Source organism: Scyliorhinus torazame, chromosome 12, assembly GCF_047496885.1.
Source record: "Scyliorhinus torazame isolate Kashiwa2021f chromosome 12, sScyTor2.1, whole genome shotgun sequence".
Lineage (NCBI taxonomy): Eukaryota > Metazoa > Chordata > Chondrichthyes > Carcharhiniformes > Scyliorhinidae > Scyliorhinus > Scyliorhinus torazame.
The window spans coordinates 8,450,050-8,467,929 of record NC_092718.1 but is presented as its reverse complement, the minus strand read 5'-3'; the positions used below and the strand labels follow the sequence as shown (position 1 = coordinate 8,467,929).

The 17,880-nt window shown below is 48.0% G+C and overlaps 2 protein-coding genes across 3 annotated transcripts in view; both read right to left on the bottom strand.

The window, feature by feature from the left end:
- Window positions 1–1,966, bottom strand: part of LOC140387377 (recQ-like DNA helicase BLM) — a 63,387-nt gene extending 61,421 nt beyond the window's left edge. For both annotated transcript variants that reach the window (XM_072470380.1, XM_072470381.1), the window contains exon 1: window positions 1,864–1,966. The gene's annotated coding sequence lies outside the window, so the exon portion shown is untranslated. The remainder of the gene's footprint in view (window positions 1–1,863) is intronic.
- A 1,591-nt stretch (window positions 1,967–3,557) lies between these two features.
- Window positions 3,558–17,880, bottom strand: part of LOC140387376 (pro-cathepsin H-like) — a 53,302-nt gene continuing 38,979 nt past the window's right edge. The window contains exons 11-12 of the mRNA XM_072470379.1: window positions 15,063–15,188; window positions 3,558–6,001 (exon numbers count right to left, since the gene is read on the bottom strand). Coding sequence (XP_072326480.1) covers window positions 5,926–6,001; window positions 15,063–15,188 — 202 coding nt within the window. The 3' untranslated portion in view covers window positions 3,558–5,925. The remainder of the gene's footprint in view (window positions 6,002–15,062; window positions 15,189–17,880) is intronic.

Here is a 17,880-nt window from a genome sequence, read left to right as displayed (position 1 = left end):
CAATGGGCTGAATGGCCTAATTCTGCTCATGGGCAGCACGGTAGCACAGTGGTTAGCACAGTTGCTTACAGCGGCAGGGTCCCAGGTTCGATTCCCGGCTTGGGTCACTGTCTGTGTGGAGTCTGCAAGTTCTCCCTGTGTCTGCGTGGGTTTCCTGAGTGCTCTGGTTTCCTCCCACAAGTCCGAAAGACGTGCTGTTAGGTAATTTGGACATTCTGAATTCTCTCTCGCTATAACCTTAGAGGTGCCGGAATGTGGCAACTAGAGGCTTTTCACAGCAACTTCATTGCAGTGTTAATGTAAGCCTACTTGTGACAATAAAGGTTTTAAAATTTGTCTTATGATCGAAGAGTATTATTTAAATGGGGAAAAGCTGCAGAAAGCTACATGAAGGGACTTGTGCATGAAACACAGAAAGCTGGCGCACAGGTGCAGCAGGTAATCAGGAGGGCAAGTGGAAAGTTGGCCTTATTTCAAGGGGGTTGGAGTATAAGAGTATAAGAAATCTTGCTGCAACGATACAAGATACTGGTGAGACCACATCTGGAGTACTCTGAGCGGTTTTGGTCCCCTGATTTGAGGATAGATATTTCATAGGAGGCAGCTCAGAGAAGGTTCACCAGGATGATACTCTGTATGGAAGGATTGTCTTATGAGCAAAGGTTAAACAGGTTGGAACTCTACTCGTTGGAATTTAGAAGAATGAAACATATAGGATTCTTAAGGGGATTGACAGGGTTAATGCTGAGAGGATGCGTCCCCTCATGGCATAGTTTCAGCATAAATGGAGTGCCAATTTAAGATTGAGGATGAGGAGGAATTTCTTCTCTTAGAGGGTTGAGTGTCTTTGGACTCCTCGCCGCAGAGAGTTGTGGGGGCAGAGTTGTTGTGTATAAGGCTGAGATAGATTCTTGGTCAGTAAGGGAATCAAAGATATGGGGAAAGGACAGGAAAGTGCATGTGAGGAATGTCAGATTAGCCATGATTCTATTGAATGGCGGAACAGGCTTGAGGGGAGAATGACCTACCCCTGTTCCTATTTTGTATGGTCTTAGCCATCAACTTCAAATGGTAAACACTCAGGGGTCAGCACCGTAGCACAGTGGTTAGCACTGTTGCTTCACAGCGCCAGAGTCCCGGGTTCGATTCCCGGCTTGGGTCACTGTCTGCGCGGAGTCTGCACGTTCTCCCCGTGTCTGCGTGGGTTTCCTCCGGCTGCTCCGGTTTCCTCCCACAAGTCCCGAAAGACGTGCTGTTAGGTGAATTGGACATTCTGAATTCTCCCTCTGTGTACCCGAACAGGCGCCGGAATGTGGAGACTAGGGGCTTTTCACAGTAACTTCATTGCAGTGTTAATGTAAGCCTACTTGTGACAATAATAAAGATTATTAGTATCTGCACATTGGGCGCAGAGGGAGCGACTCTCTCAGTCGTTGAGGGCAATCAGCAAGCACCTTGCTTCACTCGCCCTCGCTTTACAGGCCCTTCAGTCATACCGGTCGGAAAAAAAACTCCGCAGGCGGAAACGCGGGGAAGGTGGCGACCCCGCGAGGGGGCAGCGGTCAATATGTGGGGGGGGGGGGGGGCCGCCACTGACCTAGAGGCTGCCCAAGAGTCCCTTCGAGAGGCCTGTAAGCATCTCACCCAAAGTGGGCCCTTTAACAGGAGGGGCAGCCAGCAGCAGTCCGGCCTCGGCCCCTTTAAGGGGACTGCGGCCATTACCGACCAGGTGCAGCCTCTCTAATGGGACGGTCTCCGTCCGAATCCGGGGACCGGGCCCGCTGCCGGCCCCCTGGTTCCGGGGACCGGGCCCGCTGCCGGCCCCCTGGTTCCGGGGACCAGGCCCGCTCCGCCGCCGCTTACCCGCTCCCGCGCCAATTCTCCGGCCCCGCCGTCGCCTCCAGGAAGTGCGTCAGAAGTCAAAGATCCACTTCCGCCGCCGGTTTCTCTGGCAACGGCCTAAAGCTGCGGCCTCCCCTCCCCCTCCCCCTGTCCCAGTGCCACCCTGACCCTAACCTAACCCCACCCCCGGCCCTGAGATTGACCCTAACCCTAATCTGACCCTAATCTTAACCCCTCCCCCTGTCCCAGTGCCACACTGAGTCTGACCCTAACCCTAACCTGATCCTAACTCTAACCCTAACCCCCCTGTCCCAGTGCCACCCTGAGTCTGACACTAACCCTAACCAGTGCCACCCTGAGTCTAACCCTAACGTAATCCGAATCCCCTCCCCCTGTCCCAGTGCCACTCTGACCCTGAGTCTGACCCTAACCCTGACCCTAGCCCTGAGTCAGACCCTGATCCTAACTGACTCTAACCCTGACCCTAACTCTGACTCTAACCCTGACCCTAACTCTGACTCTAACCCTGACCCTAACCCTGATTCTGACCCTAACCCTATCTCTGACCTTGACCCTAACCCTGATTCTGACTCTGACCCTAACCTTGACTCTGATCCTAACCCTGACCCTAACCCTAACCCTGACTTGACCCTAACCCTGACTCTGACCCTGACTCTAACCCTAACCCTGACCCTAACCCTGACAAGGCTGGTGGGATAACCACCCACATTGTTGTAGGTTGTTTGACGGGTTTATAATGTCCCCACATCAGAGGCAGCTGGGAAATTAAACACTGCTGGTGTCCCCTTACAATATAATAGAAAATATAGTATAATAGCACCATCCCCGGGCCCCGACTGTGACATAAGACATAGGCGCAGAATTAGGCCACTCGGCCCATCGAGTCTGCTCCGCCATTCAATCATGGCTGATATTTTCTCATCCCCATTCTCCTGCCTTCCCTCCCCACAACCTTTCTTGGATATGGGGCCCAAAATTGCTCACAATACTTTGTGTGTGTGTGTGAGAGAGAGGTTATCAACAAAACAGAAAAGGAGAAACTCTCATTCCCAAGGCCATCACAAAGCTTCACTCCGAATGAACCAGTCCTTGAAATGTAGTCACTGTTTTAAGTGTCACAGCCATTTGCAGGTTTACAAAGATCAAGCTATAATGGTGGTTTGCTTTGATAGTGCTGGTTGTGGGATAAATGTTGATCAGGGCAGGAGAATTCCACTGCTATTCTTCAAAAATACCATATCTTTTATACACAGGTTCAATTCCCGGCTTGGGTCACTGTCTGTGCGGAGTCTGCACGTTCTCCCCGTGTCTGCGTGGGTTTCCTCCGGATGCTCTGGTTTCCTCCCACAAGTCCCGAAAGACCTGCTTGTTAGGTGAATTGGACATTCTGAATTCTCCCTCCATGTACCCGAACAGGCGCCGGAATGTAGCGACGAGGGGATTTTCACCGTAACTTCACTGCAGTGTTAATGTAAGGCTACTTGTGACAATAATAAAGATTATTATTATGAACAAGGCTGACTAAATTATCCTAAGTTGACAATATGTTTTTTCTGTGCTGCTTTGATTGCAGGCTAAAGGAATTCGTAGTTGGATATTAGGATCTCTTCTGTATAAATACGACCAGTGGTATTGAGAATTTGATATATTAAAATGTCAATTTGCATCTTATGCATGAAGGAGAAAACAAATACTTGATGATAAAAGGGTAGAAACTTTATTGCAATTGTAAAAAGCTTAACAGAAAATAAAACAAAAATAAAATACAAGGGTACGAATTATTATCCACACAATTTTTGTGCAAATGCTTAACAAGGTTTTAATTCATTCAAACTCGGCTTGTGTGAAGATAGCATTGAAGAGTTTGTGCACATTAAGTAGGTGTAGAAACCTGGAATTCACTCCCCCAAAAAACGGTTGAGGCTGGAGGTCAACTGAAAATTTCAAAAGTTAGGTTGATGGAATTTTGTTAGGTGATAATTAAAGGTTACAGAGCCCTAGGCGAGTGGATCGAGTTAAGTTCTGGATCAGCCATGATCAAATTAAATGACAGAACAGTCACGAGGGACTGAATGGCCTCCTCCTTGTTCCTTTGATCCTAGGTATTTGTATGAAAGCACCATTGATTTATGTTTCTAGCCTACAATAATTCAATTAATATCACTAACCTAGCCAACATCTACCAGACATAAAGACATCTTGCCTGATTGCTGGAGGTTGGAATTGAAACCAAAGAGTGAACTTCATTAAAGTACCAAATCACAGCAGATGTAAGCGTACCAGTCCCATTCACATTGCGACACGCGGCAAGAGTCTGCTCAAAGAGATTCTTAATATAAATCTGTTTCACTTTCTCTATTTTGGATAAAAGCAGCAGCCACACAAAACCCAAGCAGGTCAATCAGCACCTGATAAAAGGCCTGTTCCTCAGACTGGCCAAAGCACCTATCCATGCAGGTCCAGGTTGGGCACGGCCCATGGAGGCTGTCGGTCACTCTGTCTGCTTGCCCCTCTTTCTTGGCACTGTCTGCGCCCTGGTAGCTCTGGAAAGGGAGTGTGCAATGTCCCCCAGCATGCTCGAGGTCTTCTGCAACTGGTGAGGATCAGGGGGTCTGGAGTGCCTAATCAATATTGTTAACATGTTTTAAATTTTATACCTGTTAACTCCTGCTCACTCAATGTTGGTTATTCTTATAAAGGAGGTGTCCTGCCTATTTCTTCAGACATGATTAGAGATTATCATAGAATTTACAGTGCAGAAGGAGGCCATTCGGCCCATCGAGTCTGCACCGGCTCTTGGAAAGAGCACCCTACCCAAGGTCAACACTTCCACCCTATCCCCACAACCCAGTAATCCCACCCAACACTAAGGGCAATTTTGGACACTTAAGGACAATTTATCATGGCCAATCCACCTAACCTGCACATCTTTGGACTGTGGGAGGAAACCGGAGCACCCGGAGGAAACCCACGCACACACGGGGAGGATGTGCAGACTCCGCACAGACAGTGACCCAAGGCGGGAATCGAACCTGGGACCCTGGAGCTGTGAAGCAATTGTGCTGCCCACAATGCTACCGTGCTGTCCAGATCACAGGTCTGAATCCAAAATATTCACTTGCCTTTTCTCTTTTAACATGCTGATGAGGTTTCTCTGTATGTCAGACATATTTTGGTTTTGTTTCAATTTGCAGCATTGAATTTTATTATATCTAAGGGTTTAGTTATTGAAGTTTTGCTATTGAATTCTGATAAGTGTGCGAAACTCACTGACAGAAATACTTTGGGCGGGATTCTGTGATCCTGAGGCTAAGCGTTGACGCCATCAGAAACGCGGTCCCTCCCCCCCCCCCCCACCCCCCACAGGCCGCCCCCGGACCCTTCCACGCCGAGGTCCCACTGGCTGAGAGCAGGTGTGAACGGCGCCGGCGGGACTCGGGGGTTTTGCGACGGCCGCTTGGCCCATCCCGGGGCGAGAATCGGCGGGGGGGGGGGGGAGCCGTAGAGCGACTCTGTGGAGAATCGCGTCCCGGCATCGGGGCGGCGTGGCGCGATTCGCGCCAGTCGCGGGGATTCTCCGGTTCTCCGGCCCGGCCCCGAGTTGAGAGAATCCCGCTCTTTGTTTCGGTCTTGAGCTCAAGATAAAATTGATCAATTTGTATTTCATTGCACCAGGTTTTTAAATTCGCCTAGGAATACAATCAGCACTTTGATTTTTAAAGCAACATTCTTTTGTCACAAAAGATATCCATTTTATAAAATGGATCTTTGTTCGAGTTGAAATTTGACAGCACTGACTGGATTTATTATTATTTAATGCAGAAAGCATTTAAAACTGATCATCAGAGGTCATTTTATGTTCAGGTAAATCAGAAATACAGTCAGTATGTGATTTGAACTCGATGCAATTCACATTAAGAAACAGTTTGGAAAACAGGTAGATAATTCGTATTTATTTAAGCAGTAATCAGCATTGTAAATGTTTCTCTGGTCTTACATCAGCCTTGCAATTCAGTAAAGTCTTGGCCTGGGATGCCATTGTATCTGAGCAGCGCCATCATCTCACAGCAGGGCGATGGGGTAGGAAGCACACGCGGCCAGGCCACACATGTTCTTCCCTCGTTGAATGTAGAAATAGCTAAAAGAAATGAGAAGAAAAGAGCTTCCATAGCACCTTTTACAAGCGTAGGACATCCCAAAAGAAGTTACAGTCAGTGGTATACTTTGGTAGTGTAGTCACTGCTGTATTGCAGGAAATACAGCAGCCAATTTTACGCATAACAAGCTCCAACAAACAACATAAGAACTAGGAGCAGGAGTAGGCCATCTGGCCCCTCGAGCCTGCTCCGCCATTCAATGAGATCATGGCTGATCTTTGTGGACTCAGCTCTACTCTCCGGCCCGTACACCATATCCCCGAATTCCTTTATTCTTTGGAAAGGCATCTATCTTTTTCTTAAAAACGTTTAAAGAAGGAGCCTCAACTGCTTCACTGGGCAAGGAATTCCAGAGATTCACAACCCTTTGGGTGAAGAAGGTCCTCCTAAACTCGGTCCTAAATCTACTTCCCCTTATTTTGAGGCTATGCCCCCTAGTTCTGCTTTCCCCGACCAGTGGAAACAACCTGCCCGCATCTATCCTATCTATTCCCTTCATAATTTTATATGTTTCAATAAGATCCCCCCGCATCCTTCTAAACTCCAATGAGTACAGTCCCAGTCTACTCAACCTCTCGTCATAATCTAATCCCCTCAATTCTGGGATCAACCTAGTGAATCTCCTCTGCACTCCCTCCAGTGCCAATATGTCCTTTCTCAGGTAAGGAGACCAACACTGAACACAATACTCCAGATGTGGCCTCACCAACACCTTATACAATTGCAGCATAACCTCCCTAGTCTTGAACTCCATCTCTCTAGCAATGAAAGACAAAACTCGATTAGCCTTCTTAATCACCTGCTGCACCTGCACACCAACCTTTTGCGACTCGTGCACCAGCACACCCAGGTCCCTCTGCACAGCAGCATGTTTTAACATCTTACCGTTTAAATAATAATCCATTCTGCTCTTATTCCTCCCAAAATGGATAGCCTCACACTTGGCAACATTGAATTCCATCTGCCAGACCCTAGCCCATTCACCTAACCTATCCAAATCCTTCTGCAGACTTCCGGTATCCTCTGCACTTTTTGCTTTACCACTCATCTTAGTGTCGTCTGCAAACTTTGCCACATTGCACTTGGTCCCCAACTCCAAATCATCTATGTAAATTGTGAACAACTGCGGGCCCAACACTGATCCTTGAGGGACCCCACTAGTTACAGGTTGCCAACCAGAGAAACAGCCATTTATCCCCACTCTCTACTTTCTGTTAGTTAACCAATCCTCTACCCATGCTACCACTTTACCCTCAATGCCATGCATCTTTAGTTTATGCAGCAACCTTTTGTGTGGCACTTTGTCAAAAGCTTTCTGGAAATCCAGATATACCACATCCATTGGCTCTCTGTTATCTACTGCACTGGTAACGTCCTCAAAAAATTCTACCAAATTAGTCAGACACGACCTACCCTTTATGAACCCATGCTGCGTCTGCCCAATGGGACAATTTCCCTCCAGGTGCCCCGCTATTTCCTCCTTAATGATAGATTCCAGCATTTTCCCTACAACCGAAGTTAAGCTTACCGGCCTATAATTACCCACTTTCTGCCGACCTCCTTTTTTAAACAGTGGTGTCACGTTGCTACTTTCCAATCCTCTGGGACCACCCCAGAGTCTAGTGAATTTTGATAAATTATCACTAGTGCGTTTACAATTTCCCTAGCCATCTCTTTTAACACTCTGGGATGCATCCCATCAGGGCCAGGAGACCTGTCTACCTTTAGCCCCATTAGCTTGCCCAATACTGCCTCCTTAGTGATTACAATCATCTCAAGGTCCTCACCTATCATATCTTTATTTCCATCAGTCACTGGCATGTTATTTGTGTCTTCCACTGTGAAGACTGACCCAAAAAACCTGTTCAGCTCCTCAGCCATTTTCCCGTCTCCTATTATTAAATCTCCCTTCTCAGCTTCCAAAGGACCAATATTTACCTTAGCCACTCTTTTTTGTCTTATATATTTGTAGAAGCTTTTACTATCTGCTTTTATGTTCTGAGCAAGTTTACTTTCATAGTCTACCTTACTCTTCTTTATAGCTTTTTTAGTAGCTTTCTGTTGTCCCCTAAAGACTTCCCAGTCCTCTAGTCTCCCACTAATTTTTGCCACTTTGTATGTTTTTTTCCTTCAATTTGATACTCTCCCTCACCTCCTTACAACAACAGGTTGAAGAGATGTCAGGCATAAAAGGTTTTAAGCAAATCTATTTCAGGATTAATGTTACAGTGACAAAGCTGTTTCTGGCAATTGAGTATCTTTGTTATTAAAGTCTGGTCAAGTGGCTCTTATCTCAGGATGCCAGCACTTGTATCACCACTTTGTGTTCTCGCAATCCACTGGACCAGAGCTAGTTCAGCCACTATGCACTTTGTTAGATACACCAAACAAAATAGGCTCTCTCGAAACTGGTCACATGTTGATTTCTCGAGTGCGTTACACAGTCAGTCTCGACAAATAACTTACGAAGTCACCTTCACGCACTCCTAGGCTGCCTGTATCTCTTGCAGCCTGGTTGTGTTCAAACTAGGTGTGAGCTATGTCAGCCCCTGTTCCATTGTTTGAATGAACTGCACTTCCACTTCTGGCTCCACGAATGTTATGAGAACTGGATTCTCAGACATTAAGAGAGTAATGGAATAAAGAACAAAGAAAAGTACAGCAAAGGAACAGGAACTTCGCCCTCCAAGCCTGCACCGACCATGCTGCCCATCTAACCTAAAACCTTCAACACTTCCGGGGTCCGTATCCCTCTATTCGCATCCGATTCATGTATTTGTCAAGACGCCCCTTAAACGTCACTATCGTCCCTGCTTCACCATCTCCTCCAGCAGCGAGTTCCAGGCACCCATTACCCTCTGTGTAAAGAACTTCCCTTGCACATCTCCTCTAAACTTTGTCCTTCGCACCTTAAACCTATGCCCCCAGTAATTGACTCTTCCACCCTGGGAAATGCTTTTTACTATCCACTATCCATGCCCCTCATAGTTTTATAGACTTCTAACAGGTCGCCCCTGAATCTCGATCATTCCAGTGAGAACAAACCAAGTTTATCCAACCTCTCCTCATAACTAATGCCCTCCATACCAGGCAACATCCTGATGAACCTCTTCTGTACTCTCTCCAAAACCTCCATACCCTTCTGGTAGTGTAGGTACCAGAATTGAGCATGATATTCCAAGTGTGGCCTAACTAAGGTTCTATACAGAACCTATACAGAACAGATCTATGTGAACACCGCCCAGTCAATCACACGAACCTGCCTCCCATCCATTGACTCCATCTACACCTCCCGCTGCCTGGGGAAAGCGGACAACATAATCAAAGATCCCTCCCACCCGGCTTACTCACTCTTCCAACTTCTTCCATCGGGCAGGAGATACAGAAGTCTGAGAACACTCACGAACAGACTCAAAAACAGATTCTTCCCCACTGTCACCAGACTCCTAAATGACCCTGTTATGGACTGACCTCATTAACACTACACCCTGTATGCTTCATCCGATGCTAGTGCTTATGTAGTTACATTGTATATGTTGTGTGCCCTATTATGTATTTTCTTTTCTTCACTTTACTTCCCATGTATTTAATGATCTGTTGAGCTGCTCGCAGAAAAATACTTTTCACTGTACCTCGGTACACGTGACAATAAACAAATCCAAATCCAAATCCAACATGACTTGCCAATTTTTATACTCAGTGCGCCGGCCAATGAAGGCAAGCATGCCGTATGCCTTCTTGACTACCTTCTCCACCTGTGGTGCCACTGTCAGTGACCTGTGGACCTGTACACCCCAATCCCTCTCCTGTCATTACTCTTTAGGGTTCTACCATTCACTGTATATTCCCTACCTGTATTAGACCTTCCAAAATGCATTACCTAACATCTGTCTGGATTAAACTCCATCTGCCATCTCGCCGCCCAAGTCGCCAACCGATCTATATCTTGCGGTATCCTCTGAGTTCTCATCGCTATCCGCAATTCACCAACCTTGTGTCATCCGCAAACTTACTAATCAAACCAGTTACATTTTCCTCCAAATCATTTATATCTGGGACGCCACGGTGGCACAGTGGTTAGCACTGCTGCTTCACAGCGCTGAGGACCCGGGTTCAATCACGACCCCACGTCACTGTCTATGTGGAGTTTGCACATTCTCCCCATATTTGGGTGGGTCTCACCCCCACAACCCAAAGATGTGCAGGCTAGGTGGATCGGCCACACTAAATTGCCCCTTAATTGGAAAAACAAATTAGGTACTCTAAATTTTTTTTTGATCATTTATATATACTACAAACAGCAAAGGTCCCAGCACTGACCCCTGCGGAACACCACTAATCACAGCCCCCCATTCAGAATAGCACCCTTCAACTGCTACCCTCTGTCTTCTGTGATCGAGCCAGTTCTGTATCCATCTTGCCAGCTCTCCTCTGATCCCATCTGACTTCACCTTCTGTACCGGTTTGCCATAAGGGATCTTGTCAAAGGCCTTACAGCAGTCCATGTAGACAACATCCACTGCCCTACCTTCATCAATAATCTTCGACACTTCCTCGAAAAACCTGATCAAGTTAGTGAGGCACGACCCCCCCTTCACAAAACCATGCTGCCCCTCTCTAATGCGTCCATTTGCTTCCAAATGGGAGTAAATATAGGAATAGAGTGAGAACAAAGAACAAAGAACAAAGAAATGTACAGCACAGGAACAGGCCCTTCGGCCCTCCAAGCCCGTGCCGACCATGCTGCCCGACTAAACTACAATCTTCTACACTTCCTTGGTCCGTATCCTTCTATTCCCATCCTATTCATATATTTGTAAAGATGCCCCTTAAATGTCCCTATCGTCCCTGCTTCCACTACCTCCTCCGGTAGCGAGTTCCAGGCACCCACTACCCTCTGCGTAAAAAACTTGCCTCGTACATCTGCTCTAAACCTTGCCCCTCTCACCTTAAACCTATGCCCCCTAGTAATTGACCCCTCTACCCTGGGGAAAAGCCTCTGATTATCCACTCTGTCTATGCCCCTCATAATTTTGTATACCTCTATCAGGTCTCCCCACAGCCCTCCAATTAGAAAAGCATCCCTCCATTGCTACTCTCTGCCTTCTATGGCCTAGCCAGTTCTGTATCCACCTTGCCAGCTCACCCCTGATCCCGTGTGACTTCACCTTTTGTACTAGTCTACCATGAGGGACCTTGTCAAAGGCCTTACTGAAGTCCATATAGACAACATCTACTGCCCTACCTGCATCAATCATCTTAGTGACCTCCTCGAAAAACTCTATCAAGTTAGTGAGACACGACCTCCCCTTCACAAAACCGTGCTGCCTCTCACTAATACGTCCATTTGCTTCCAAATGGGAGTAGATCCTGTCTCGAAGAATTCTCTCCAGTAGTTTCCCTACCACTGAAGTAAGGCTCACCGGCCTGTAGTTCCCGGGATTATCCTTGCTACCCTTCTTAAACAGAGGAACAACATTGGCTATTCTCCAGTCCTCCGGGACATCCCCTGAAGACAGCGAGGATCCAAAGATTTCTGTCAAGGCCTCAGCAATTTCCTCTCCAGCCTCCTTCAGTATTCTGGGGTAGATCCCATCAGGCCCTGGGGACTTATCTACCTTAATATTGTTTAAGACACCCAACACCTCGTCTTTTTGGATCACAATATGACCCAGGCTATCTACACCCCCTTCTCCAGACTCAACATCTACCAATTCCTTCTCTTTGGTGAATACTGATGCAAAGTATTCATTTAGTACCTCGCCCATTTCCTCTGGCTCCACACATAGATTCCCTTGCCTATCCTTCAGTGGGCCAACCCTTTCCCTGGCTACCCTCTTGCTTTTTATGTACGTGTAAAAAGCCTTGGGATTTTCCTTAACCCGATTTGCCAATGACTTTTTGTGACCCCTTCTAGCCCTCCTGACCCCTTGCTTAAGTTCCTTCCTACTTTCCTTATATTCCACACAGGCTTCGTCTGTTCCCAGCCTTTTAGCCCTGACAAATGCCTCCTTTTTCTTTTTGACGAGGCCTACAATATCACTCATCATCCAAGGTTCCCGAAAATTGCCGTATTTATCTTTCTTTCTCACAGGAACATGCCGGTCCTGTATTCCTTTCAACTGCCACTTGAAAGCCTCCCACATGTCAGATGTTGATTTGCCCTCAAACATCCGCCCCCAATCTATGTTCTTCAGTTCCCGCCTAATATTGTTATAATTAACCTTCCCCCAATTTAGCACATTCATCCTCGGACCACTCTTATCCTTGTCCACCAGTACTTTAAAACTTACTGAATTGTGGTCACTGTTACCGAAATGCTCCCCTACTGAAACATCTACCACCTGGCCGGGCTCATTCCCCAATACCAGGTCCAGTACCGCCCCTTCCCTAGTTGGACTGTCTACATATTGTTTTAAGAAGCCCTCCTGGATGCTCCTTACAAACTCTGCCCCGTCTAAGCCCCGGCACTAAATGAGTCCCAGTCAATATTGGGGAAGTTGAAGTCTCCCATCACCACAACCCTGTTGTTTTTACTCTTTTCCAAAATCTGTCTACCTATCTGCTCCTCTATCTCCTGCTGGCTGTTGGGAGGCCTGTAGTATACCCCCAACATTGTGACTGCACCCTTCTTATTCCTGATCTCTACCCATATAGCCTCACTGCCCTCTGAGGTGTCCTCTCGCAGTACAGCTGTGATATTCTCCCAAACAAGTAGCGCAACTCCGCCTCCCCTTTTACATCCCCCTCTATCCCGCCTGAAACATCTAAATCCTGGAACGTTTAGCTGCCAATCCTGCCCTTCCCTCAACCAGGTCTCTGTAATGGCAACAACATCATAGTTCCAAGTACTAATCCAAGCTCTAAGTTCATCTGCCTTACCCGTAATGCTCCTTGCATTAAAACATATGCACTTCAGGCCACCAGACCCACTGTGTTCAGCAACTTCTCCCTGTCTGCTCTGCCTCAGAGCCACACTGTCCATATTCCCTAGTTCTCCCTCAATGCTCTCACCTTCTGACCGATTGCTCCCGTGCCCACCCCCCTGCCATACTAGTTTAAACCCTCCCGTGTGACACTAGCAAACCTCGCGGCCAGGATATTTATGCCTCTCCGGTTTAGATGCAACCCGTCCTTCTTATACAGGTCACACCTGCCCCGGAAGAGCTCCCAGTGGTCCAGATAATGGAAACCCTCCCTCCTACACCAGCTGTTTAGCCACGTGTTTAGCTGCTCTATCTTCCTATTTCTAGCCTCACTGGCACGTGGCACAGGGAGTAATCCCGAGATTACAGCCCTCGAGGTCCTGTCTTTTAACTTTCTGCCTAACTCCCTGAACTCCTGTTGCAGGACCTCATGCCCCTTCCTGCCTATGTCGTTAGTACCAATATGTACAACGACCTCTGCCTGTTTGCCCTCCCCCTTCAGGATGCCCTCTACCCGTTCGGAGACATCCTGGACCCTGGCACCAGGGAGGCAACATACCATCCTGGAGTCTCTTTCACGTCCACAGAATCGCCTATCTGTGCCCCTGACTATAGAGTCCCCTATTACTATTACTCTTCTGCGCTTTGACCCTCCCTTCTGAACATCAGAGCCAGCCGTGGTGCCACTGCTCTGGCTGCTGCTGTTTTCCCCTGATAGGCTATCCCCCCCGACAGTATCCAAAGGGGTATATCTGTTCGAGAGGGGGACAACCACAGGGGATTCCTGCACTGACTGCCTGCCCTTTCTGGTGGTCACCCATTTCTCTGCCTGCACCTTGGGTGTGACCATATTTACATAACTGCGATCTATGACGCTTTCCGCCACCTGCATGCTCCTAAGTGCATCCAATTGCTGCTCCAACCGAACCATGCGGTCTGTGAGGAGCTCCAGTTGGTGCACTTTCTGCAGATGAAGCCATCCGGGACGCTGGAAGCCTCCCGGACCTGCCACATCTCACAGTCAGAGCACAGCACCCCTCTAACTGACATTGCGTCGATTAATTAAAATTAAAATTAAAATTTGTCTTTTTAAAAAAAAAATATTTTAAAAAAAATTTCAAAGTTACTGTCAACTATCTGTTTCCTAGCACTAGATTTCTAATAGAAATGCGATAGCTAACTATAGTACTCTCCGATCTCTGGCTTAGATATCCCTCTAAATTATAATTAAGTTATTATGTTTAATTAGTTACCAAATACTCAAATTTTTTTTAAATTTAGTGTTGAATCCCAACCAGCCACTCTGGCCACAGCTTTTCTGTGATGTCACTTCAGTTTCCCCCCGACACACACAATTTGAAAAAAGGTATAAAAGTAAAAATGAAGAAAGTGGAATTGAAGCAGAAGATAAGCTATTACTTAATGATGGAGCAGACTCGAGGGGCTTGCCTTGTGTTCTTATGTTGGTGAATAAATAAACCATGAAAATTTACAATTAAAATCAGTGTAATGTTTACATTTAAGTGATTAGCACGGAGGGATGGGGAGCGAAAGGATACATCAACACACTCCAACCATTGAGCCCGGGACCTTCCTCAGCTCATCATAGATTATCATAGAATTACCATAGAATTTACAGTGCAGAAGGAGGCCATTCGGCCCATCGAGTCTGCACCGGCTCTTGGAAAGAGCACCCTACCCAAGGTCAACACCTCCACCCTATCCCCATAACCCAGTAACCCCACTCAACACTAAGGGCAATTTTGGACACTAAGGGCAATTTATCATGGCCAATCCACCTAACCTGCACATCTTTGGACTGCGGGAGGAAACCGGAGCACCCAGATGAAACCCACGCACACACGGGGAGAACGTGCAGACTCCGCACAGACAGTGACCCAAGCCAGAATCGAACCTGGGACCCTGGTGCTGTGAAGTAATTGTGCTATCCACAATGCTACTGTGCTGCCCTTAATATACCTCATAATATACCTTAACCAGCTGAGCCACTGGGGCCGCTCATTACCTTACACTTTAGAAGGTACTGTTCATAATTCACACATTTGCAGTTGAAAAAAATTAATCTAACTTTATTACTTTCAAAAAATGTACAGACCCGTCAATTCCCCAGGATGTGCCCCAGGAGTTCTTCACGATCCAGTACTTGGTTCCATTGGACACCCCATAACCCACAGCCAGGACAGCATGATTCACTTTATCTGGGGTTGAACTGCAGTTTGGGCTGTTGGAAGATTTAAGTTTTAAAAATCACAAGTACCCATTTCTATTCAATACATCAAAATTCTTATATTTATGTGCAATTCCATTCAACTTTTCCCATCAGCATTTATGATGCGAACCACCTATGTAAACCTGTGACACTGTAATTACAGCACTACCTGTGGCACACGTTTACATGGGCAGTGGTCACAATGTAGCCACCTGGATTTATAATGGGGGGTGCAAAAATAAGGACTGGGGGTGAGGTTTACCGACCACCCCACTGCGTGTTTTGCGGCAGCGGAGGTGGCCCGCCAGCGGGATCTACCGACTGCGCTATTGCCAACGGGATTTCCCGATTGATGATTTTGCGGAGACGAGAGTTCGAAAGGGACAGGGAATAGAAACACTAGTGGATTTCAATGTAAGAAATTCGACCCCCCGCCGGGTCGGAGCATCGCCGTGGGGCGGCGTGAATCCCGCCCCCGCCAGCTGCCGAATTCTTCGGCGCCGGAGAATTGGCGGGGGCAGGAATCGCGGCGCGCCGGTCGGCGGCCGCTGGCAGCGGTCCCTCCCGGCGATTCTCCGGCCCGCGATGGGTCGAAGTCCCGCACGTTCTATGCCAGTCCCGCTGGCGTAGATTGGAGGTGGTCCCTTACCGGTGGGACCTAGCGGTGCTGGCGGGCTCCAGGGTTCTTGGGGGGGCACGGGGAGTTCTGGCTCCGGGAGGTGCCCCTACGGTGGCTTGGCCCGCAGTCGGGGCCCACCGTTCCGCGGGCGGGCCTGTGCCGTGGGGGCACTCTATTCCTACGCGCCGGCCGTGTAGGCGTCCGCAATGGCCGGCACGAAGGTGAATCCCTCTGCGCATGCACAGGGATGACGGCAGCAGATGCTCCTGCGCATGCCCAGACCCGCGCCGGCCGGCAGAGTCCCTTCGGCCCAGGCTGGCGCGGCGCCAAAGGCCTTCCACGCCGGCGGGGTGCAAACCCCTCCGGCGCCGTCCTAGCCCCTGAAGGTGTGGAGGATTCCGCACCTTTGGGGCGGCCCGATGCCGGAGTGGTTCACGCCACTCCGTCCCGCCGGGACCCCCCGCCCCACCGGGTACGGGAGAATGCCGCCCATGAGGTCCACCATTTCGGACCTAAAAAAGGATAGAACAGTGTACTTTCCAAATGGTGAAAAGCTAGATAATAATAATAATCTTCATTGTCACAAGTAGGCTTACATTAACACTGCAATGAACATAGAACATACAGTGCAGAAGGAGGCCATTCGGCCCATCGAGTCTGCACCAACCCACTTAAGCTCTCACTTCCACCCTATCCCCGTAACCCAATAGACTCTCCTAACCTTTTTGGATACTAAGGGCAATTTATCATGGCCAATCCACCTAACCTGCACGTCTTTGGACTGTGGGAGGAAACCAGAGCACCCGGAGGAAACCCACGCAGACATGGGGAGAACGTGCAGACTCCGCACAGACAGTGACCCAGCGGGGAATCGAACCTGGGACCCTGGCGCTGTGAAGCCACAGTGCTATCCACTTGTGGTACCGTGCTGCCCAATGAAGTTACTGTGAAAAGCCCCTAGTCACCACATTCCGGCACCTGTTCGGGTACACAGAGGGAAAATTCAGAATGTCCAAATGACCTAACAGCACGTCTTTCGGGACTTGTGGGCGGATACCGGAGTCCGGCACCCGGAGGAAACCCACGCAGACACGGGGAGAACGTGCAGACTCCCCACAGACCGTGACCCAAGCCGGGAATCAAACCCGGGTCCCCGGGTCCCTGGTGCTGTGAAGTAACAGTGCTAACGACTGTGCTACCGTGCTGCCCAGGTGGAGACAGTGGAGGTACACAAGAAATTCGGGGGTCAAGGTACATAGATTGACTTGAACAGGTACAGAAAATAATAAAAAAACGGAATGCTGGCCTTCATATCTGGAGGACGAGAATACGAGGGCGTACAAGTCAGGCTTCAGTTATATAAAGCACTGGTTAAACCAGGTCTGGAGTTACTGTGAGTAGTTCATGGTACCCCACCTTAGGAAGGATAGAGTGGTTTTGGAGGGAATGCAGTGTTTATTTACCAGAATGATTATTGAACTCCAAAGGTTCATTTAGGAAAGATGACCTCAACTAGGGTCTTATTACCTGCAAGTAATTTGATTTAAATTTTCAAAATATTAAGGGGAATGGGTAAGTTCGATAGAGATAAATGTTTCCTGCTGTTTGAGGCATCTAGGACCAGGGGGCAGAGTGTAAAATTAAAGCCAGATCTTTCTGGAGAGAAACTAGGAAACACTTCTGCGGTCAAAGGTGGCAGAAGTTTCAAACTCTCTTTCGCAAATGGAATTGATGCTGGATCATGTGTTCAATTTAAAACTGATTGATAGATTTTTGTTAACCAAAGTAATTGAGATAAGGGGTAGAGTTGGGTAAATGAGGTTAGGTCAGAGATCAGCGGTTGAATATTAGAATAGGCTCAAAGGATTAAACGTCCTACTCTTATTCCTGTGATACCCTGCCTGAATCTCCCATAGTGAAGGAGAGGGGTGGTCAAGGAGCTCCTGGGATCTCTCAGGAAATCCAATGCAGTAGGCCTCCTGTTTGACCCTGAACCCACTGGGAGAGGAGAACAAATTTTGCTCCAGGGTCGGCAAAAGGCCCGGATCAATAATCAAACCAGGTCATCAATCTTGGAGGTGATCA